Below are 24,497 nucleotides of genomic sequence, written 5' to 3'. Positions count from 1 at the left end.
CAATGCCGCTCCCATGAGCTTGGACGAAATTAAAACACGTGCAGCCAGTTTGGGTTCATTCAACGGATGAGCGAAAGCGCCCTCGGATGCTGTAGGAAAATTCGTAACTGAAAATGAGTACGGTGAGACCTAAATAGTGCCACTATCACACAGATATTCCGACGATCATTGTTTCCAATAGCCACTGAACCACGACCTACTAAATTATGGCGACGCCTTCCCAGCTCCGCATTTGGAGGCTAGCGGTGGCGCTACTCATCGGCCCGGTTATTGCTTCCTCAATTTCTACAATACTGTGTACTTCAGCTTACCTTTATTTTGTATATATGGTATTATGGTATTTTTGTACAAGTGGTGGATGTTCCACGAGAGATGCTTCTTTCTAAAGTTGATTATCATCATCAGTCTACGCGTTTTCATAGGAGCTGTTGCTGTCGTCTGCTACGTCCGCTTCTGCGCGTTCAAAATTCAAATTTCTATTGTCCAATCATTATGTAGATCTCGCGGGCCGATGAGTAGCGCCTCTAGCGGATCGTGCGGACGGGCTCCTCATAGGGGTTGCCGAGTATGATATGGTCGTTATAATCTAGTAGGTCGTGCACTGAACGTCTCGAGCCCGCCGCAGCCGCACGGTCCGATCCAATGCTCCTTGAGAGGTTGACACGATACGATAAACGCCAGGTGGCGCTATGCACGGTATGTGTGCGTCTGATGTTCGACGTAAGGTGTGTCGACAAAAGTTTTAGTGGTCAAAAAGCGTCTCTGTGGTGAAGAAAGACACAATGAAAAAGAAAAGGTTCTGCGTATCAGTGGTGTTTTAATATGCGCAATATATGGCGATCGGAGAACGTGGAAACTTTCAATTACTATACGATCAACGCAAGTAATGTAAAGATAAAAACACTGAAACTTCTGTTTATTAGCGTCAAGCTTTCATGCCGCACTTGCAGTACTTGCAAACTTCCAAGTTTGACCGTGTAGCATGAAAGCTTGTACGCTAATAAAAGAAGCTTGAGTGTTTTTGCCTTTGAACTGCTTTTAACGTGGTTCCCACTGGTTAATGGATAATCCGGAACTTTTGACAGCCCTTGAGAACCCTTGATTTTGCATCTTTTTCTTGTTCTCGCGGAGCTGCTTGTGCAAATTACGCTTTTCCGAAGTCATTTTCGAAACCACAGGAGTTGGCTCTCTTTATTGCAATAGGGCATTATTGCAATTTTACGCAATTTATTGCAATATTGCAAGCAAGAAATGAACGGCTACCTCTATTCTGTTTTTTTTTTTTTCTGTACTATTATCTTGAAAATTCATTAGTTGCCAGTCTCATCTGTGAACTGATATTGTGCAGTCCCCATGTATGATACTTATAGCTTATAAATATTTCTGCAAAATATTGAAGTCCTGTTCATAAACTGTGTTTTGCATCCGACAAAATGTCGTCTGACCTCAACAGGTCCTTGAAAAACTCTCGAATTTTTGTCCCGAAATTCAGTGGGAACCATTATTTAAGCTTGTAGGCCTTTTCATTATACTTGTGCTCAATACATGTGAAACGACTGATTTAATGTGCATTTTTTGCGTGACAGTCTGTAGCGTCGAGAGTAGAAAAGTAAATTCGCGAATGCATGAGCCACGTTTAATAACTATTATCCTGAAGTTTCATAGCTTAACACTCAGTTTGTTTTCGTATTCTGTTTTGATTTTGTTCAGCGCTTAGCTGTTCACGGAACGCGAGGCTGCCGACCGCACTTTTCCAGGATCCTCGACTGCCTCAGTGGGGTTTCACGAATCGAGTCGTGGAGCACGGGGTCAGTGGTAATTGAAAATGGTCGTGTATGAGCCGCCAATCACCATTCAGTTCAATCGTTGTTCATTTCAATGACGATTGAAATGCCCGTGTGACAGCGGTATAAGACCTGTATGCCATACAACGCATTGCCTTCTGGCGGTTAGATACGCGAAGGAAAAGGTCCAACTGCGATGTCATTTTTGTCTTCTTCTGTGTCATTTTTGTGCCTTCTAGTGCCTGCAGTTATCGCATGTGCTGCCCTGGTATTGGTTTTCACGTAATCCCTACGTGCTTATCCCGCGTCATGCAACGCGTACTCGAACAGAGATAAACGTCACTCTCTGACGTTTATGTCGTCACACGACTTATCTGTGCTCAGATTTCTCAGCAAACAGCCTTCACCAAGAAAACCAACCTTTCGTCCATAGGGATTCCCACGGAAGCGAAGTAATCGTCACTGGTAATAAATAAACTCCCCACTCATGACCTCAAAATGAACACTCTGTCACTGGTAATATTCTAATATTGTCACACAATCGCGAGTTTCGTTGGTTTGAATCCCTACGAATGCGAAAGTATTTTGTCAAAATACGAATATTACAAATACGAATAGTACAAAACAGTAGTAAAATATTCCGCGGGTGTTCGTTCCATTAATTTGAGCATACATTTATAGCATTGTCATCTATCACCAACGATTATCGAAGTATGATGAACGTATTGCTTCTTGCTACCATCTCGAGCGATTCCTCGTGGAGCTCCCAGTGAACGGAGACGATCTTTACGAGACGTTCACTTATTTACCTATTTATTTTTTTCTACAGCTTATGGTCCCGCACGAATCCAACAATCCCACTAAATACGAACGGCTGCGGCAGCCCATTTGCACCACTATAAGTCAATCCTCTTTGCACTCGCGGTAAAGAAAATGAGTATCAGTGCTGCCTTGTCGTGGTCTGTTGATGTAAAACCTCTTTGTGGCGGAATTTCGGACGGTAGCCAAGAACTTCCAACACGTGTTCCTCACGTCGCATTGTTCCGGAGGGAGAGACCTTTCTTGATGGGAGGGCCATGAGAATGTCACGTCATCTTGACGAATAGCGTTTTGCTCTGTCCCCTTACCTCGCTTGTCTCCGAGTGCTTCGACATGGCGTGAATTTGTCGAGGAGATGTGCATTTTGTGTATTTACGATACGCACCCCTCGAGATGTTTCAGGATTTGGAGAAAGAGTGCACTGCAACGTAGTCACTGTGGATGACCACTTCAGTCAAGAGTCGAAAGGAGTGGGGAAAAAAAGCGAAAAGTTCAAGGAAGGTACAAAAGTCTCATGGTTATCCTACAATCTTACGGGCACCAAATTACGGTCTCACGGACCTACACCGTGGCGAACTCTCACGCGCCTGACGCCCCGTGAGCTCGCGCCATCTGTGGACGCCAACGTTGGCCAACTCCTCTCCTCTGCGTGCTCTCTCTCTCTCTATCGGGCTCTTTACAATCTTTCTTGCATTTTTACTTTTTACTTCCTCCCTCGTACGTTCTCTATATGCGCCGTGACGGCGTTTCCGGTTGGCGCGCGCGTTCATTCATCGTCTCGCAGCGCCCTCCCTGCCTGCCTCTCTGCGGCGGCCGCTGTTGAGTTTCTGCTTGTGAGTAGCGGCCATTCGCGTTCTCCCGCTGGCGTATGCCGCCACGGCCGCGGCCATGTGGGATTGCCACGATACGTTACGACGTCATCCAGCCTAGTTCAACCTACTGTCCATCCTTTTCATTGAGCGACAACCTCATATCGCAGCCTACCTTCCACGGATACCGACGGACAAAATGCCGATCACGACGACACGCCGGCATCACGACAGTACCTCGCTAGAGAGAGGCCGGCTACCCACTCCAGCGACATGGTGTGCTGTTCGTCTCGTGTACAGTTATTACTCTGCCCTGTGCGACTGATACCTACGCGGAGTTTAGCAGTGTTGGTGTTTACGTGTTTGGATTTCTGTCGTCTGCTACTGTTTTGCGCCCGTAAGGGAAGGCTCTTCTGAGAAAAACAGAGCGTTCTATTCTAGTCGAAAAAGAGAGTTGACGAAGATCAAAAGAACATTGTAGGGATAAAAACAAAATCGGGAGTGTGTTCTCGAACTGCCTACGAAATGTTGAGGTGCTTTTCCGTCTCATCCTACCGGAGTCTTCGGGAGGAAGACAGCGTTTCGGATATCGTTGCCTTGCAGGGTTAGTATCATTCGTCTCTGTATTTCAGCTTGCGCGTGTGCGGCATCTCTTTTCTTTTTTTCACCCACTTTGTGGTCGTCGCACCGTGTAGGCGTAGCATGTATGCGGCAGCTGCATTTTGACGTGCCCCGCAATGCCGAATTTGGTTACAGCTCGCCGAGGGAGAAGACCAGCGCCTTTTGACGTTTTTTTCTTTTTTTTTTTTTCGTGAGTCTCTCCTTTTTTGAGGCTGTGATATGCAGTGCGTATGTTTTTTTCGTCTTTGATATCATCTGTGCCGGTCGGCGCAGAAATAAGTAACGATGCGTCTGACTGTTACATTTATAGAATAGGAACGTCGTTTGTGTCACGAACCTCGCTGGTCGTTTAAAAATACATCCGAAAGAGGTGTGCTCACGGAGAAGGTCGTTTATTTCTCTTGGCTGCCACCCACAAGGTGAAGGAAAGGTTCTGGTGTGTGCCACTGGAACGTCGCCGTTCATCTTTCTGACGTGACGTTTAGGCTCTTTGTGTATTGTCTCCGCGATTGTTTCATGCTGGCCCCATTTTGAGCATTGTGCTGCGCAGAGTTCGTAGTAGTACAGTTGTTTTAGGCTAGCGGTGAACGATCTGGCACTGAAGCGCCGGGTCTTGACAAGCAATCTCTGTTTGCGTCGGAGTGACGACCTTTTTGAATGCGTTGATACGTTGTTAAGTGGCTCGAAGATAGGTTCGCGAATGCTTTATATGGAGAGCCATTATCTGATGAAGGGCTCACCCGTTGTATCGTGCGTTTAGAACAGCACAAGATCCACTGGACTGCACAGCATTGTGAAGTACACGTTATGTTGCAGGTCTGATTGTGCTGCTCCGAGCTTTCTTATTGTTCCTGAGAGCTCAGTCAATAAGTCTCTCTCTTTTTTTCTTTTAATTAACTAGTATATGCATCTGTGCTCATGCACATAGTACTTAAATGTACTGTACAAACACATTGCGTTACGTGCAGTTGCAGTTCAGTCGTCTCCAATGCCGACAGTGTGTACAAGAGAAGAGGATGTAAAACACTACAGCGTACAGCAGCAATAACTCGTTGCAGTAACAGCCCGGTAGCGCAACACTGCAATAAGTAGATAACAGTGCTGCTTCGCCCGTGTGTACACACGGAATATCGCAGTCGGTTTTCTCTCGGCATGTTTGCGGGAACTGGTTGAGTATTTTATCGTGGAGATGGGCCTCGTTTTGATGGGTGCGGCACATGGGCAGGTCGTAGGCACCGCCGGCCCGCTTTTGCCGCCTACGGCCTTGTCAAAAAACGTGAGTGGATCATTGAATGAAACCGGGTAGTGTGTAGGCTTTTTTGACGTGGCCGGTTGTTCACCCGACTTCGTGGCGTTTTCTCTCTCGCTTCTCTCATTTGCGCGTGATACGCATCAGCAGTCAGTAGTAGTAGTAGTAGTGGTGGTGGTGGTGGTAGTACAACTACGGAGGCGTCCTTTCCGGAAGCACGCGTAGGAAGAGGGGAGTCAATCATCTACAAAACTTTCTGGGTTGTGGCAGCCATCCACGATGGGCAGCAGCGTTCGTTCGTGTAGAGATAAAAAGATGTTTGAAAAAAAAAAAAAAAGAAGGAAGAAAGAAAGAAACTGGGCCACACATCCGCTACGAGGCTGGTTTCATTGAGAAAAACTCTGTGAAGTGGAGAGGAGGACACACGAGGGCCGTGTGTGATCCAGATTTGGCCGTCGTGCACGGTTGACCGGTTTCGTAGGTTCGCACGCGAGTTTTATCGAGGATGGTTGCGTTTCTTTTTTCTTTTTTGGTAAGGCCAGTGAGTGCGGTCGGACGTGGGCTTGTGGTAGAAAGGAGAAAATAGCAGTCTGGATTAACATAAGGCTTTGTACAGTATATCTTTGCCACGGATAGTTTTTAATATGTGTATCATACATGCACAGATTGAGATCTTGAGATTTTACAAAAAGGAGCGTGTAGTGCAGCATCGTTGTGAGCTGTGCGGTTGGAGGGGGGCTGTCAGTTTGTAACCCCTCAGCCCTTCCAGCAAGGAAAGTTTTCTGTGTGTAAGATGAGAAGGTGACCCTGTTCAGCTGCTAGTACTGGTCACAGTACCGACGACAACTAAATGATGCATGGTTAGGTCATGTGACATTTCCCCGCTTGCGCTGCGGGACCCTACCTCGGTGTATGTGGGTCTATATTATTTGATGAGTTAGGGCTCGCGAATGTAGCGAGGCAAACAGAACAGCCCTCTTGTTCAGCGCGTGAGCTATTCTAACCTCACACAGAATTCACGAATGAAACATACAATATTGGTTATAGATATAACGCTGTGAGGCGATCTCTTCTTACACCTAACTATTAACGATGGTGTACGCAAATAGCGTACAGTATTTACTGCAACTGCGTTACTTGTAAAGCACAGAGAATTATACTATTGCCGTACTGCAAGCAAGAACAACGATGATCATAGGACTAGGTTTCGAACACCGCCGACCTTCGGTGGTAGTGGGCGTTATAGCGATGACGTTATAACGATGACGTTCCCGTTCTGCTGGTTTGATGAAGTCTGCCCGGTGAGGTCGTGACGTGCGACCGGACGTGTTGCATAAGGGAGCGTCTGTTGCATGGCGCGAACCCCCTCGGGGCTTCACGGAAGGCGTCTTCTGAGCTCTCAAGGTCGTCCGTGGTAGAGGGGGTAGAGGGCTTCTCATCCCCGAGGAAGGATACGCATCAGCTTAATTCGCCGAGATTGCATGTCGGTGTATCCAACGTATCGGGTTGTGGCCGCCTCGTTCTGCGTGGGACCCAAACCCGTCTTATACGTCGCGTGTATCGTCGTATTGCGTGGATGTTGCCGATAAATAGAAGACACGCGATATTACGCGCCTAAGACACATTGTTGGCCGCAACAACAACTTCATTTTAATGATGATGATTGAGGAGATTGGCCGCCATATGTTCTTGCGCGTTTACGGTTCGTTGCGCCCCAAGGAAGCAAGCGCGTTAAATGATGCACACAAACAAACACGTTAGAAACTGAGCATCAAGAGCGTTGTCTATGAGTCTCGTCTCTGTCCCGTGTCCAGAGCTTGAGCTGATATTTGTCACGTTTCAAAAATCACCAACTAGACCAATTAGCAATTTTAGCGAAGAGTATGTTATCTGTCATCGACCAGAATATTTTCCCAGCACACACACACCCCTCAGGAATCGTACAACCTCACAAAAAAAAAAAAAAGAAGTTGCGTATTAGTTGAAACAGCCAAAAAAACACGGGCAGAGGGAAGACACACCACAACCTGCTACTTGTGGTTTCTCTCTCGTGTATCTCTCTTTCATGTGGTGTGTCCTCTCTCTCTCTCTGTCCCGTGTTTTGGCTGCTTCAACAATTCGACCGCTGGGATGTACCAACTACCCCGCCTTCAGACCCATGTGAAGTTAATTTCTCTCTCCTTCTGTCCATGTCTGCACGCCGCTCACAGCCATAGTTGCTTCGCGGCGCTAACACGCAATAAAAAAAAAAGAGAGAAAAGAACACCCTTTGATTTCCAAGTAATGACGCTCTCGCCGTTATTATCTCTACTGCCATTGCTACGTGTCTTCTTTCCGTGTTTCTCGAAACGGGGAATTCGACCAGGTGATAATACGACCTCTTCCTCCGTTTTCTCACGTACACTTCTCTCGTAATGACCCTTTTTTTGCGACGTAGTACTTGCGCAGGAAATGACGTCCGAAGCAGCAGCAGCAGCCCGGTGCAGATACGCGGGCAGGACCGGAACCCGGACGGGGTGGGGGGAGACAGAGCCTGGGGTCCGGAAGCGCGGGAAACGACGCTTCCGGGAAACGAGCATTTCATTTCCGCCACTGTGGGTGCGTTCTACCAGTGCGTGGCACGCGCTTTCCAAGGGAAACGAGGGACGGGAAGGAAACTACATAGGAGAACCATAGAAAGAAAAAAAAAGACTTAAAAAAATTTTAAAAAAATAGGTGGCGGGCGGGCGTCACAGCGCGATTCTTCGTGGAGTCTCCCGTTTTCCGGTCCTCCGGACTGTCGGTGGTGGTGGCTTTAGTGGATCATGTGCCGGTTTCCCGGAAAGCGGTCCTTACGCAAGCGAACGGACGTGTATTGATTAGGGGGCTTGGTCGGTTGTTGGGTGTGTGTGTGTGTGTGTGTGTGTTCAGCCAGCTACAGGAAGACAGTGGTCCGTGAGATAATTTATTTTTCTGGCAGACAGGTGAACTCTCAAATGATGCGAAATAAATTATACATAAAAAATGTTATAACGGAAGGATGTGCGAGCTTTGGAGTTTCAGTTTCGTTGACATTGGTTCCGTTGAATGGCACGCTGTGCATCAGCGGGCCTTGTGTTGTCACGCTATGGGTAGCGGTAGTCGATTTCAGGAAATCCCAGTGCTCCTTGCGCACGCGTTGCATCCTGGGAAATTATTGTCACGAGGAAGGGATAACTGTCTTTCACGTTTCGTTTTCGCTGACCTTGACACCTCGTGGACTATGGGCCCGAGAGAGGAGAAATCGAAACAGTTTGGAGACCTTCTCCTTCTTTCTGATAACCAATTCCCACAGTTCAAAGCGGCGTTAAGCTCTCTGGGAGTTTCTGAAGTCGCTATTGGATTGCGCCTTGCGAAAGTGTTGTTGGGTGATTCAATTATAGATTTATTATTTATCGAAAGGTGTGCACCCCGTATCGACGCCTTCTTAAGAGATCTGCGTGGTACTTAGAACTGTCTTCGTATAACCCATTTAATTTGATTTACCTTACTCTGAGGAGATCATTCCGAAGCAAAATTATGTGACTCGCACAAACCAGCTTGAACCCAACGCGTCTTTATGTCTTTTGGTGCAGCTAGTGTCCGTACGAGCACATTCGTCATCCACTCTGACATTACGACACACTTTGACACAAATTGACAGTGACGTGCTCAAGTTCGCCTTGTTCTATTTTCAGCGGACGCGGTGCAGCAGGAACGTCACCGTGTGTCCCTGAGTGATACCGTGCCAGCTCCGCGGACTTTTCGCAAGCCCGCCGCTGACCCACCACTGGGCCCCCCCGGCCGTCCGCCCCCCTGTAAGGGGTCTCCCGGGCCCCCGAGGCCCCTCTCGTCGCCGCCCAGCTCTGTCGGCGACCGCTTGCCGTCCCTGCTGCTGCCGGCTTCGTCTTCCTCGCCCTCGCCGGGGAGGCGGAGGGTTTCCCCGGGGAGAGTTGAGGGGCCCCGTGCGTCTCCGGGCTTCGTCAAGCACTTAGAGGCCAATCTTCGTCGCAAGGACCCCGCAGCTGGGGACACGCAACAAGGGGGCGCCGAGCGATATATTCGCTTACCTACGCAAGGGTACGCTCTTTGTGTTTTGTGATGTCAGTGTAAAAAGCTTTGAAGTTCGTCATACTTACGAAAAACTGTGACAGGCTTTTAGAGGCTCTGCGAGTGTCAACCAGGGTTGCGGAGTTGCCACTCCGGAATTGGGAATGATTCCGGAATTATATTCCAGATTTATCAGAGCCCGCAATGCAATTGGAATGGAATGGGAATGGAATTAGTCAGTCTTTCTCGCTGGAATGGAATTGGAATGGAATGGTCTGGGCTAGCCAGTACGGTTACCGGTCCCTTTTCTTTTATTGACGGAATTAACGGAATGGAATGGGGTTGCCAAGCTATTCCAGGATGGGAATTGGCAATACCTTTTCATTTCGAGGAATTGAAAGGAACGGAATTATCACAAATCTCCGTTCCTCGGATTGGAATTGGAATAGGTGACCATTCTGCAACCCTGGTGTCAACCATAAGGAACTGAGAAACACAAGATGTGCCAGGAGCCAGTGTTGACGCGTTTAATTCCGTCTTAGTTTCTTGACATCCGTGTAATAAGCTGCATTGCTTCTGGCAGTAGGAGTATTTATGATACAAAATTATCGTAACTAGCATAATAATTCAAACAAAAAATTCGAAGAGATAGCCTCGTCTCTTCAGCTTTATTGTTGTTAAGGGGTAACTGAACTATCGTCATGCATAAATTAAGTCAACTCAATTGACACCTCAGGTTTGTACAGCTCCCATCAACCTTAATAATAACACTGAAAAAAAAAAAAAGATCCCATTTCCCCGGGCGATAACAGCCACCCTGGGGGCACTAGGGGAATGTTAATTGAACAAAATCCTTGCGTTAAACTAACACAATAATTTTGTTCAATTAAGATTTCCTCGTGGCAACCCAGGGGTTGCTGTAATCGCTCTCAGGAACGAAACCATGTTTTTTTTTTTTTTTTTTTTTTTTCAGTGTTATTATTAAGGTTGATGGGAGCTGTACATTCTAGACCTTGAGATTAGCAGAAAAACTGGCGGTCCCGCAGAAGCCTCGTGTCTTGGAAATGAAATGTTGGCACGAGTGCATATGAGGGCTGAATCACCCACAACTCTTTTTCTCCCTCTCTCTCTGTCTCTCTCTCCCTCTAGGACACAGGGCAACGCAACAAACAACAATAACAACAACAACAACACCACACATAGTACCTCCGCAAACATCGTCAACAACAACGTCACCCAGGGTCCAACGAGTCCGCCCGAAGTGCCCGCACCCCCGCCGCCTTCCACGACGTCTCCGGTGCAGTGCCCCGTTCCCCTCCCTCGATCCAGAACCCCCGACACGACCTCCGTGAGCGGCACCGCTGCCCCCGTCCCAGCGGTCCGTAACATTGGCCGAAGTCCCCAGTGTGCACGTAAGATGGCTACGGCGGCCGTACCCTCTTCGCGTCAGCAGGGACTGGTGAGCAGACCTGCGAGAGGATGGCTGCACCCCGACTGGGAGATCATGGGCCAAGGAGTCACATATGGTGTTCGGGTGAGTGTCTTCTTTGAAGTTGTTTGTCTGTTTCCTTTGGTAAGCTGTTTACCAAGCATGTTTGTGTGTGTGTGTACAGAGGGGATTTCACATATTGGAAGAGCAATTTTTTGGCAAAAATCCCAGACAAAATTATTTGGACTTCAGGAATGCTTCAACTCCAAAAGGTATTCTTGCCAAGATACTGGACATATTTTAGCAACATGCAGCAGCCAGTCACTGCATAGCATGTTTAGCATCTGGTGGTGGTGGTGTGTATGTGTTTGTGTGTGTGTGTGTGTGGGGGGGTGATCTGGGACGTATTCCTCTGCATCATAATACACTCCTAGGGAAAAAAGGAGTAGTTTTAGTCCCTTTGAGGAGTAGGTGCTTGTCCCCGAAGTTTAGGGACAATTTGTGAAACTGGGGAGCAAATTTCAGTGTTTGGGGACCAAAATAGGGAGTAACTGCAATCGAGGGGACAAGAAGCTGTAACTGCATCACCAAAGCGCCCTCAGGGTTTCTACACATGAAACGGAATTGAACCTAACCTCGGTTTACTCATACTCTACTTTCTGCTTTTGTTTTTCATCATTTTCGTTCGTGAGTGTAGAATCCCTACCAGAACTATCTCGTGGACATGCGAGGACAGCTTCCATTTTTGACGTTTCTCAAGGGCATTTACTAGTGTATCTTTCGTCGCGCTGTATTCCGAGCTGTCTGTCGGTGTGTAGGAGGTGAGTCCGCACACTTCCGCGCAGATTAAAACACACAAAGTTCGCAGCAAACGCGTTGATGGCCCGAAGTTAATAACTTTGGAGCCCACGTCACAGACTTGTTTACGAGAACGGAGAAACCGTTGGGTACAGATTTCTCCCACAGTGGAGACATTCGCTCGTGGGATCCGAAAAAGGTCGACAACGCGACCAGAATAATGTGCGCTCGGCGTAGGCGTACCTCCGCTGCCGGAGCCGAACGGGGTATTCGTCGAACGGTATCCGGCACAAGGTCGACGTCGCAGCTTCAAGAACGGACACCATTCCAACGTGCTTTCTTTCTTTTTTCTTGCTCTTTGTTTCTTCTTCTTCTTCTTTTTTAATTCGCGATGTTTACGAGCTCAACAAACTACACTACTTTGCGCTTGTGATATCTGATTATGCCGAAGTCCGACCGGAGGTCACGGCATTCCCTCAGAAGCGCGCCTGTTTCCAGTATATAGATGAGCTGCTTTTGTATGGTACGCGAAAGTTGGGCGACGCGTATGGCGATCACGGATCTATTTCGAAGTCGTGGGCGTGCCAGTGACTACTTGGCATTGCGTGACCTTTGCCGCTCTCTGGGGAGAATTTAATCAGCTTGATGACTTCGCGCGTACAATTATTTATATCATTCCTTGTGGTGGTTCGATGTGCTACACGCCTGTAGAACACGGCGATGTCGGAGGCACAAGGAGTGTGTAACGCATTTAAAAGGCAGTAAACTGGCAAGGGGAAAGAAATTTATGGCGACGACATACTTTTTTTGTAGTTAACGATGCCCTCGCTCAGGAATTCCTTTCTTTTTCTTTTCCTTTTCTTTTTTTTTTTTGTGTGTGTGTGTGTGTCATCCCTGACCTTCTGCTGTAGACAAGCGTTTTCCGAAGACATTCTGTTCAAATAAACCAAGGGGAGAGACGTACCACGGTCCTGTTGGAACAGAACAGTTAGCATTGTTCAATTTGTTCCTGTAACTTTATCTGGACAGTGACGTTATATATAAGTTATTTAGTTTTATTTCTATACATCTAGGCGGCTTCACGAAAGGGAATTTCATCTCAGACGCGACAGAGGCACGGCACGGAAGCAATTACTAGCAATATAGTGTCTTATTGTGTACTTACTGCTTGATATTTACTCGTTTGAATTTTTCTTCAAACGCGCTTTCTTCTTCACGCGCTGTTTATTTTTTTTATTTATTTTTATTTTTTCCTTACTTTTCTTTTTCACGCGCCAGAACACCGCCACGTCGGCCTGCCCGTGTCCGAAATAACAATATCGCCTCTCGCGAGGCAAAGTCGAATAACCTCCCCACCCCCGTAATAGCGTCCTTCTTTTCCGACGAAGCCGGTCTAAAGTTAGAACTCGTGTCCTCTACCTGGCGAATACATGAATGACTGCAAGCGTGAGTGGGTAAAAATCTATGGCAGCTGCTGTTGTTTCGTAACACGCCACGCCGATCGGGGCACAATGGCGGCGCGCGACGCATGCGCACAAGCCGTACGAGGCCTGTCACGCGCGAGTAGGCTCGTACGTGTGCGTACGGGGAAGAGAGGCAAGGAGGAGGAGGAGGAGGTTTCATTCATGCGTTCACCAGCCCTCATTCCATTCAAGGTCCTTCTTGGCTGTTATTATACTGCGCTTTCTGCTTTTGTATTTGCGCTGCTCGTCTGAGGCGATGTGTTATCGCGGCTTTCCCTGTGGCCTTATCGCGTTTTGTTGGAAGCGGATTGCGCGGCGTGCCGTTCTTTTCTTTCCGCATTTCTTTTTTAAAGTTCGTCTTTGGTTATAGCGTTTTTAATTTCTGTTTCTGCCGCATTATTATTATTATTTTTTAAACCACGGGGAGTGATGATTGTGGACCGGTTCCTCTGCGTTGTTATTTAGAGGGCAGGGTCCGGTTTCGGGGCGCAGTCATTACGACCTGCAGGTAATTTCCTTATCGGAGCGCGTGTGTTTGCGTTGGGTCGCCGTTTATTTTTATGGCAGCGCCCTTTCGGAGCAGTTATCGTATGAACTTCTCGGTTTTCGCCCACGGGTGGGCTCCGAGCGGTCATGTGGTCTCCCCCTGTTTGTTATTTCGCCTCTCGCGCCGTTTCGATTTCGTTCTTTCTTTGGAGTTCGCCTCCCCTCTCTCACGTTGTGCCGTTGTTTTATTGTCTCGAGGAGGACGACGGCCAAGCTATCGTTTTGTTACGAGGACCACGTTATGTTTTTTAGACTGATCTCAGTGATCTCGAGTCACTTTTTGCCTCATTCAGGTTCATTCGAGAACCTATCGGAACTGGTTCTCTCGGCGGCCTTTTTTAGACATATAGCTGTAGGTGTGGAAGTAATGAACAAGATTTGCGGCGATTTTTTTTTCTTTTCTTTTCCTGGTTCATTAGAGCTGGACAGAAAGGGAAGCCGAGCAAAGTCGGCAATGCTGTCACGACATAATGACGTAAAAAATAATAATAATGAAGGAGAAGAAGAATGGACGTGAAATAGCAGTGTTAGTAGTGCTGGCATGCATATAGTAGACGTGCTGTGTGGCTGTCAGACTCGGAATATCAAATGTCTAAACATTCGAGATATTCGAATAAATTCTAAACTTGAAGGTACATTAATATTCTCCCCCTTTATTTGTCTTTTTTCTCTCTCTCTCTCTCTGATCATTTAGGAGAGGAACTGTCAGAATACAGATGTACTTTCAAAGTATAAAACTGTGTCAGCAGCTGTAAATGAACTGTGCAGCTTAGAGTTTTATCATCGACGTTTCTTTGGACAAAATACACGCGGTTCTAACTGAGCTTTCTTCTTTTCTTCTTTTTTGTTTGTGCGGTATCGCACTTGTCAGCACTTTTATCTTCATTTGATGAGATATGCAAAGACGTTTGCACGATCAGGACTGGCTCCTCCAATTTCAACGGGTTTCCTCTCCTCTTCCTGCATGTTCTCCAACAAACCGTGGGCCGATAGTTCGAGAACACATTTTTTTAAATCCTATATCCAATCTAATCCAACATCCTGGACTCCCCTTTTTTTTTTTGGGCCATCATCGTGGCACAATTTGTCGACTTCCTTATATTAGCGTTAATATACGACCACCACATAACGTCTAACTGCTATATGTGGACCATCTCCAGTGTATTTTTCGCGTGGGCCGCATCCCACGTGAGGCCGTTGGCTCTGCGGCGAAAAAAAAAAAAAAAATCCCGTGGGCCGCCGCGGCCAGTTTTGGCTCTGCCCTCCGCCATGTGGGCTGCGTTTGTACAGCAGCAGTCAAAGGAAGTGACTGGCAGCTGGCCCGTCAACCGAGTTCAGCTGGCGTTTTACGCCACTGATCTGCGGTCATTGATTCCTCGCTTTGTCGTGATTCAAATTACGAATGCCCCCCCGTCCGCTGAACGAGCGCGCGTGGGTTGTCGCTTGTCGAACGGTGGGGGTCAGTCCGTGTAACGTTATGTGACGGAAAATGGTGGTCCACGTCCGCACCAGTACTGCCCCCCATGATTGTACACATAATTTCACACACATCTCCATCTTCACCACCCGACTGTCTCGTGGTTTGTTGAAAATACCGTAGGTATTTGCTATGTATAGGGATACATAGGAAAATATATTTGTAGTTTGTTAAGTGCCAGCGGCATGGCCGAGCGGGCGTCCCGCTCGTTTGTGGTAAACCAAGGTCGTGCTGAAGACTGGGAGGTGGTGGGTTCGAATCCTACCACCGGCTGTGCGGTCTGATGTTTTCCCGAAGACTTTCGGACGAATCTCAGACGAATTGGCGATGAAAATCCCCAGCCATCATCCCAAAGTTGTTGTTGTTTCGCAGACGAATGTCTGCACAGTTCACCGTGAAGTCGGCCAAGGACGCATACTAACCCCCCCTCCATCCTCCCCCCTTCCTGCTGTCCTCTCTCCATCTGTACCACATCTATACGCCGCCGATAGCCACAGTTGCTTCGCGGCGCTAACGCGTAATAAAAAAGTGTGTTTGCGACGTGTACTTCCCTGTCGAAGACATCGCTGCGTGGCCTCTTTTGTGGCCCTGTGGCTGTGTTTTCTTTTACTTTTTTGATGTGGGCCACGCGTTTTTCTTGTTCCTGGCAAGAGTCATTTGAAACTTTCTTTTTGAGTGCTCTCCTTGGCAGGACGCCTATAGTGCAGCTTTCACAAATGAGGTTCGTTCATTTGAGTAACACTTTCTCAAATCACGGTCCTTACAAATGCTGTAAACTTGAGAAGAAAAAGAGACGTTTGTGACTGTGTATTACGGCTACAGTTACTTTCCGCGATGACCAATAAAATAAGAGAGGATTTTAATAGATCGCAGGGTGCTCGTGGTAACTGGTCCGGAAACGAGATGAGCCGCTCTCCTTGTTTCTTTGAAGTGGCTGACATCCACTTAATGCTTATCTTTGATTTGACAGCTTCCCTTATCATATCGGTTTCGTAGAGTGCTTTCGTTGCATCACATATATCTGTCTCTGTCCATACGTGAAGGGTATCATCGATAAGCAGAACGTCATGTAACTCACCCCCAGGAAAATTCTGCGGAATTGCCTCATCCTAGGGGGTTCGGAACCCACTTACCGCCGGCTTGCAGGACTCACTTCTGTGAGCGCCAAACTGTTTAATCAGTCTCATCGCCATTGCCATAAGCAAACAGTGGCGCCGCTATAGTATTATAAGCGTGCGGCGCACGCTCATGTACGTTCTTCATCCGTTTTAACGTAATCGCATATGGATGTTGGATCCTAGTATTAGCTCATACGGCCCTTCAACGCCGAAATGGCTAGGTAACCGTTATTTTCACAGTCTTTCAGTGTATTTATCATTCGTGCGTATTCAGTAAACTGTCTGTGTGTTTTCCAACTGTCGTATTCATGAAAATATCGAGTTAGGCAGATAGCAAGGGGCATCGGGTCCATCACAGCTTGTCTCCATTTCCCACCCCCTTTTTCCCCCGGTCTATCTTGCCTCACAAGGCGTGAAACTAGCTGAACATATAGCTAAGCCCAAAAACTTTTCTCTTTCTTCTTCTTCTTTGTGTAGCTGGTGCAACTGAAGGATATTGACTCCTTACAGCAATGCTAAGAAACAAAATGACCCCTCTTTTCCAGTAACTTCCGCTGTTCTTTCCAACATTCTTGTATGCCTTAATGATGTGTGAATCACAGTCCTCTAAAGTACGCTCAAGCAGTCTTCCGAGAAACGACGCTTTTTTTTTCAGGCGCCGTACATTCTCGCGCGGAGACGGCGTTCCCCTTTCACCCTCATGTGAGAAAAAAGAAAGTCCATCTAATGGAACTACTCAGCTGTGCTGACTAAAAGCGAGGGTATTTGAAGCATAACAGGCGCTACTATACATCTTGCACCACGCACCGAGCTATAAACAATAATACTCGCGTTCCGAGAAACACCGGGGGGGAATCCCCGACCGTGTTGCAATGACCAGAAAGAAGAAAAACAATTCACTGAACGAGGCGTTGCTTCGATTTCGAGCCTACCGCTCGTACATTTCATGGCCCACGCCTCCAATGATATATTGTTAGCGCTGAGCGGTTGAATTGGAAGACGTCATCTTGACGTCAGCGGTCATGGTTGTCTGACGATGTGTTTGGTATGCGGTTGCTTAGCCAACCGTGTGATGTAGATCTGTACGTGGGCGTCCTGGCGTGATATCTCGTCTTTAGTAACTTGGGAGACGAATAACACGGGATGTCTACCTCTTCCCCCCCACGGGGTGAACCGCGTATGTGGTTTGTATACACATCCCTGGATTCTTATGTGTTTTGTAATTGTGTAAATGAGGTGAAGTGTTCACCTCCTTAAAATAGCCACGTATTGTAAAAAGCACTGAGCTGTTCAGGTACGGGTAGAGTCTGCAAAATATAGTATCTAATAAAGCAAAATGAAAAAGGAAAATAAAAACAACACTTGTGGTTCGCAGGCCCACAGCGACAACGCAAATACTGAAACTAAATACGGAATGCAAATACTGAATACTGAAACTTGCGTATAGTAATTCCCTATTAGCGAGTTTTAGTTACATCAGAAAGTGTTCTCGACAACAGTTTCGAAAACACGCGATAAGCCAAATATCCTCTTTCTTTAAAACAGTGACATCACATTGCGTAGCTTGGATTTGATAACTTTTTTATCGTATCGTTTCCGTAGAATTCTTCCGATGGACTAAAACTCGCTATTGTCGCAATGCAGTGTATCAAATAATTAATGATGGCATTGGCAGAAAGTTATGACATAAGTCTTGCGTTCGAAAACGATTTACACCCTTTACAAAAAGTCACACTGTGGAGCAGCAAAAGAAATTTGACAGTCTGCTAATTGGCAGTGAAAATCTATTTACGAGATATCATTGGCCTGTGGATTTTATTACTTTGGGCAAAGCGAGACAAAAAGCATTCGTGTACGTTTTCCCTTTCACCATAAGTGCCTTTTCAAAATGTGACTTTTACTTCTCAGCTGTGTTTTCTTGTCGTCCCTATGTCTCGCTTTCTCTCTCTCTGTTCTCCTTCTTCTGTTTCCGTTATTGCCACAGCAAAATTCACCAGCGTCCGTCTCGAGGCTCCGTTTCCCCAAGGCCGTTGCTTACCTGGCTCGCGCCGTCCTCCTATCTAACCCCTACGGCGGTACGTGATAGGCCCTCGCATGATCGACGTCATTTTGACGTCACTTCCACTCCATCTGTGGGTTGTCCGTCTGCTATCGAACGCTTTCTGCCTCGAGACTGGCCCCATGGCCCTAGTGAGCCCATGTAGTGAGCGCTATTTCGAGTTTCAAAGGGTTTATGCCTCTGCTGTCTGTACTTCGCACCGCTTCCGGTGGAAGCTTGTTCATTTTCAGGGGGTTTCTCATGCGCAGTTGGAGCCTTGCCAACGGGAGAACTTTCTCGAAAGCAGATGAACCTATTTGTTTGTTTGTGCATGGGGCGGATACGATAGTGGAGAATGTCCCTTCGGACGAGATAGGAAAAAAGTGTTCAAGACAGATTGCAGCACGGAGAAAATAATTCTGGGCTATGTTGATGAAGCTCCGTACGTTTTGAGCTCATTTCTCAGTGCGAAGGTCTAGAAAAAGGAATTGATAAAGTGAACTGCGTACGCAGATTCTTTTCTCCCTCTCTTTTTCTTTTTCCTTCTTTCATATGTTTCGCGCTTCTGTTTTCTTTTTCTGGTTGATGACAACAGCGGAGTGAATCATTCTTGATTCTGCTTGCAAATCTTTATATATTCTACTCACTATACTGTACACCTTTATATAATCCACTCATCAAAATATAATAATGCACTGGTGTGATTGGATGCGTGATGGTAATCGGTGGCATGCGCTGTTGCACTTTGTATGCAACCCGAACTTCGTTTTCCACGCATCTCAGCAGATCCCTATTGTTGATATGATTCGAAGCGTGAAGCTGTGTGTTTGCATACCAGGGGTGCATGGTGCTGGACTATATGGGTTATAGACGTGTGAGGTAACCGTTATTCGGGGGGTTTACTTTGGGTGACTTTGTCGAGGTGTCGGGAGAGAGGTCGGTAAGCTGGCATCCGGCCCCGCTGCTGCTGCTGCAGCATCCTGTTTACGAAGCCGGATGCCCGGCGCAGCAGGGAAAGGGAAAGCGCACAAGGGCCCCCTTCTTCGACGCGGGGGCCGTCAGGGCCTCACCCTCTAGATCAAAGTTTCCTTTTGAGGCGGCGTCTTCCTCTTCTGGGAAGAAGCTACACTTGGTTGGTTTCAACGGCGTTTCGATTCTGCTGCGGTATTGACACGATATCGACCACGTCAACGTCGATAAATAGAATTGGTGCAAAGAGCTGATTGTCTTCGACTTGGGTTGGTTCCGGTGTTCAGATTGGGAAAACATTGTCTTGTCCCGGTTCCTGATGCAATGTTGGCAGTGCAAGTTGGTGTATGTGGTACAATACAAAACTGTGGCGAATCTGGCGTCGATATATCATTTCGCTTCATTAGATTCATTTACCTTGGAGCTATTAAAACTGGGCAATACGTAAAGGAAGTCACTATTTGAGTCATCAGCAATCCTACAAAAAAACGCCGTTCCAAAAAACAATGCAAGTCACCCAAAGTTCTCCGTATTTTTTTTTTTTTTTTAATGCACTAGCTCGAGGAACTGTCACGTCTTTCGAACGTTTACTCTAATTGTTAACTTTCCCGTTAACAGCGCGTCTCTCTCTCTCTCTCTCTCTCTCTCTCTCTCCATCCAACGTGTTCCCATCAGAAGAAGATACGACTGGCTAGGACTTTCATGTATGATGGTCCATTACAACATAGAGTCACGCATGAACCGCGTTCATTTGTTACAGACATTCTCCCCCCATCTATGCTTGCACGAGTTGATCCAACGCTCGCTTTACGGGTGCCACGAAACAGCTCTCGTCATAAGACGCTTTTACAGCTCGGTGGCGCTACTTCTTGAGACAAGTTGACTCTCCTAGATGCCCTCACCGCGATGATCTGGAAGATCTAGAACACATCTTTCCAAACCTTCAGATCCACATTTTCAGTGTCTCAAAATCGGCGGGACTCTTGCCTTCTCACAATGTCGAAACTACTCGGTTCATGGCCGGCCAAATCCAGTCCCCAACGCTCTGCACTGATAGCACTTCCAAAGTTGTTGGACACCGTCGGTCCTTACTGTGGCTCTACCCATTATCCCATTTCACCGCATTACCGCCAGTAATGGGGTAGAGTATCGCCCCTTGGCGATGAAACTCCCCACTCATCACCATTCAAATTAAGTTGCTGTTGTTCGGCACACTCGCAATGCGGTTTAGTCTGCGGGCGCTGACCACGACGAAAGTGGCACAACACACTCTCCAGTTCCACGTAACTTGGTTACCTAACACCTGCGAGCGAACCCATCACCAGTTCGACTGTCTCACCGGGTGTCACATGGGTGTCACACGGGGCTGGTCGTAATGGTCCCGCGCAGCTGCTGTGACAAAGGGGAGGTTGATTGACCTCACCACACGAGGTTGCGACCCTCTGATTGACGTCATCGTTCTAAGTGCTCCAGCGTAGGCGGGGATGCTTGCCAGGCGCGACTGAAGCGTGGGATTATCGATTCAGGGATTCGCAGCGTAGGGCTTCGTCGTTGATGTCATCCGTATTCATCGATGTTACCTGCTGGAAAATGAGATCTCGTGGTCTCGGCTCTTTATGACAGTGTATCTCGGAAAGACATTCATGATAACACTTAATGGAGTTGGGGGAGGGGGGTCTACACATAGAGACCCATTGCGAGCATTGTTGTTGTATTGATGATCGAATGGCGGGTCGATACCTTGCACCGAAGAGCTTCAGGAAACTGCACGCGAATGATGTTCTTTCTTTTTTTTACTGGCGTGATCGTGCATGCTGTGCGAGTTTGTTCCTGACTCTTCCGTCTGACGTTGTCGCTGCGCCAGAAACCTACCAATCATCATCATCTTCCGTCTGACTTTCCAGAAGGATGTCGGAACAACGCTTCCCTATCAAGTGGGCCCACGACGCATACTAACACTATTCCCTCCCACACTCTTCCCTGCTGCGTTTCTTGCCGCCCGTCCACATCTGCATATTCCTTATAACCTCTATTGACTCGCGGTGCTAGCACAGAATAAAAAAAGATACCCTCGAACTTGTTTTGGTGAGATAATCACCAAATCACGTCCATGACTGTGTAGTCGTCCTCGGCACTTCCGGAATAAAAGTGTCCGGTATTCGCTTCCCAATGAAGATCGTAAGGATCACCCCTGTCGTCGCTACGGGAGCCGACATGAAGCGCGGTACCCATCTCCCCCAATAACGTTGGCACCGCGGGAAGCATTCTCCCTTCGAAATGCCAACGAAGTGCCAACATTTGACATTCTCACGACTGTGTCCACCTGCACCGAGGTCCGGCATACCGAAAGAGCCCTATTTCTCCGAGACACACTCGGGGGAGAAGAGAAATGGAGGAAGAGGGGGGATAGATATACCGATGCAATTCGACGCAAGCACATCCTGCCTCCACGCCCCCCCCCCCCCCCCCCCTGCAAAACCCTTGGGAGGCTTCACGCTGCGTGCCGTGTTATTTGAACGTGTTCTAAAGTTTATGAGGGACCGTCTCGGTGGTGTGGCTGCGTGACCTTTCGCGGCAACCCCGGATGTTACTCCACTTTGCGCAACCTTGCCACTCACCTTTACCCCCTGTGCTCTCCCCACCTCTCCGCTGTTCTGGATGAACAAGGAGGGGGGTGAAGGTCGCCGGTTCACGCGGCAGGGATGGGCTATAACGTGATATGCTGTTTCCGGCGTCGGCATACCTTTTTCGTCCCCCTCTCCCCTATTCCGTTACCGCTTCGTCACAATGGATCACGGCGGATTGCCCATCCTCCGCGGAGTGCGAACGCCCACGCAAATGCCGCTCCCAAGTGTCTTTCGGTTTGGTGGTCTTCCTCAGCCTCCTGGTCACAATATTCCTGACACCATGGGAAAAGAAGGCATCTTTGTCCTCGTAAGACTAGTGTGTTTAAGGCTAGTGTGCCTCCTGTTGAGTGCAACTGATGTCTGCCCTTCTATGAATTCGTTATCATTTCGTGGTCTCGCGACGTAAAATCTGGTAATTGTAGCCGGGGGGAGGGGGTGGGGAGCGACAGGGAACAGACTTCGTGGAACTACGTGGTCTCAAAAGTCCACCGGAAAAACCTGAGACGGCACAGCCGGTCGTAGGACTCCATCCTACGACCTTGCTGTCTTTGGCGTGACCTTGGAAGTTCCAAGACGCTTGTGGCGTACACGTCAGAGAACCAACCGTGCCCGTCTAGACCTTTCTGCTACAAGATATTCCATAGCAGACGACACGATCGGCCCTGTCGTCTGCTATGAAATATCTTGTAGCAGAAAGCTATGACGTTTTGCGCATATTCCTCTGGAGCGTTTTTTGAGGTATTCTGAACAGATCGAATGCATGGAAGATGGAACCTAATTGTGAGAGTATCAGCGGATGTACCCCACTAAACATTCCAGAGGAGCGCGGGCGAAGGTAGGAGAATTGTGTTTCTTCGGAGCCGTCTTCTCATCGAGGAATGCAATATTTTACTCGGCGCTCGACATTGTGGAGAATGTTTCCTAAGAAATCATTTTCCGTCTCAGTTATTTCACGATTGTGTAGCGTGACTCGAGAAAGGAGAGAGAGAGAGAGAGATGTAGTACCTTTTAATAGCTGTCACGACAGTTAGAGTCCTCTCTCTCTCTCCTAACGGGAATGTACCGAAGACAGGAACGAGTCCTGTAATTGAAACAGTCACGCACACACAGCTTTTTCTTGTCTCTCTCCTACGTGCAATGGGGTTGTCATTGTTTCGAGCGTGTTAGACGGGAGACGGGAACGAAAATGACTTTGGGGGGGGGGGGGGGTAGGAATATGCACAGACGAGGTTTGACTTCCGTTTTTCACTCCTTGATTGTCGCTGCTTTTCCGGGAAGCGATATTTTTGAGTCGCCGCCCGTGACCCTTTCTTTTTGCTGGCCAGTTTTTGGAGAGCAGATGGTAGACCGGACTTCCTCGCAGTTTGTTAAAAAAAAAGTAGGGGGGGGGGGGGGAATGTCGCAGAAGCGACGGGGATAAATTGTTAGACAAGGAGAATCTAGTTTCTACCTAGCGTGTACAGAATACGTGGAGACTGGTAAACGCGACGAAAAAAAAAGGAAAGCTTGTTTAATCGTCGCACGAGCCAAGTATATCGCCTTTTACGTGCCTTCAAGATTAGTGGGTTTTAGTTGTAGCGTACGCAACGAAATGGCGATTGCACACCCCGCATGCGCCGAAAGTGACTTTGCGTTTAGCACGTGCGTAGTTTGAACACGCTCTTTCCTTGCGTTACACTAAAACCATATTGTCGCGTACTTGCTCTTTCCTTCGGCAATACCTTATATAGCACTATCAGGTTATACTAATTGAGGCTATTGGCTAAAATGATACCAATTGAGTAAAATTGACATGCTTTTCTTTTAAAGCTTTTGCTGTGTAGGTCTAACCACCGTGTAGCTCCTCCCGTGGCCTTATAGGACCGCGTGACACCACGTGAGCCCTAAGGCTGTGTATGCGGTAGGCTGAAATTGTTTAACCTCCATAGTAACGACGCAAAACAGTGACGATAACAATAATAAAACTGTTTCACAACACATTAAAAGGCTTTCAACAAATATTTAATAGCACTTCAAAAAAGAGTTCTACCAAAAATTTACCGCCAACGATTTAAACGCGTTTGGCACAATGCCCAAAGATGGAGAAGGTTCTCCCTATCTCTCCCTCTCATTTAGTTTAAAGCAAACATAAAATAAGTCTTCGAACGACGTCATTGGAAACGTCGAAATTGAATACGTCGAAAATTCTATGCACCGAAACGTTTGGGTGCTCATTTACTCAACTTCCTCAGGGTTGGTCGTCTCACTGCCTATACTAGTGCCCAGCCCGTTTCAAACCCTCGTATCGGAAACGTCTGTGTGTGTCACCAGGCCAGCTGTGTTTGCCATCCACTCTTACTACGTTACTACGATCTTTACTACGACCAGAAGTTTGTGTATGGAAAGGGGAGGGGACAGTTTTCCTTTCTTCCTTTTATAGCGGGCTTCCGGTTCGTTGTGGATCCCCTTTTTCTCTGGGGGATTTACGAAGGGGGAAATCGTTTTCCTTTCTTCTTCTTCAACGGTTACTTCTCTCCACGCTGAGGGGAGCGTGGGCTTCGTCGAACGCGCGTGGTGGGACAGATGGGAGTCGCTCGCTGGTACACCTCAGACAGCTTTCGAGTTATAACGACTTCCGGTGATGCATCCCACGTTGGTGACGCTGTCGCGTTATAACGAATTTTCGCGTATATATCGAAAGTACGCACATTTCGATTCGCGTTG

At 47.6% G+C, this 24,497-nt stretch overlaps 1 protein-coding gene across 2 annotated transcripts in view; it reads left to right on the top strand.

Annotated features, from left to right (window-relative positions):
• LOC135388821 (SHC-transforming protein 1-like) overlaps positions 1 to 24,497 on the top strand; it is a 37,490-nt gene that overhangs the window by 1,370 nt on the left and 11,623 nt on the right. Inside the window, exons 1-3 of one of the 2 annotated variants that reach the window (XM_064618646.1) lie at positions 3,425 to 4,016; positions 8,978 to 9,359; positions 10,479 to 10,863. In XM_064618646.1, coding sequence (XP_064474716.1) covers positions 3,938 to 4,016; positions 8,978 to 9,359; positions 10,479 to 10,863 — 846 coding nt within the window. In that variant the 5' untranslated portion in view covers positions 3,425 to 3,937. Of the gene's footprint in view, positions 1 to 3,424; positions 4,017 to 8,977; positions 9,360 to 10,478; positions 10,864 to 24,497 lie in introns of those variants that run through there. The other variant, XM_064618647.1, reaches the window with a different exon arrangement.

This window comes from Ornithodoros turicata, chromosome 3 (assembly GCF_037126465.1).
Source record: "Ornithodoros turicata isolate Travis chromosome 3, ASM3712646v1, whole genome shotgun sequence".
Taxonomy (NCBI): domain Eukaryota; kingdom Metazoa; phylum Arthropoda; class Arachnida; order Ixodida; family Argasidae; genus Ornithodoros; species Ornithodoros turicata.
The sequence above is the reverse complement of the archived record's forward strand: the minus strand, read 5'-3'. Positions and strand labels throughout refer to the sequence as shown.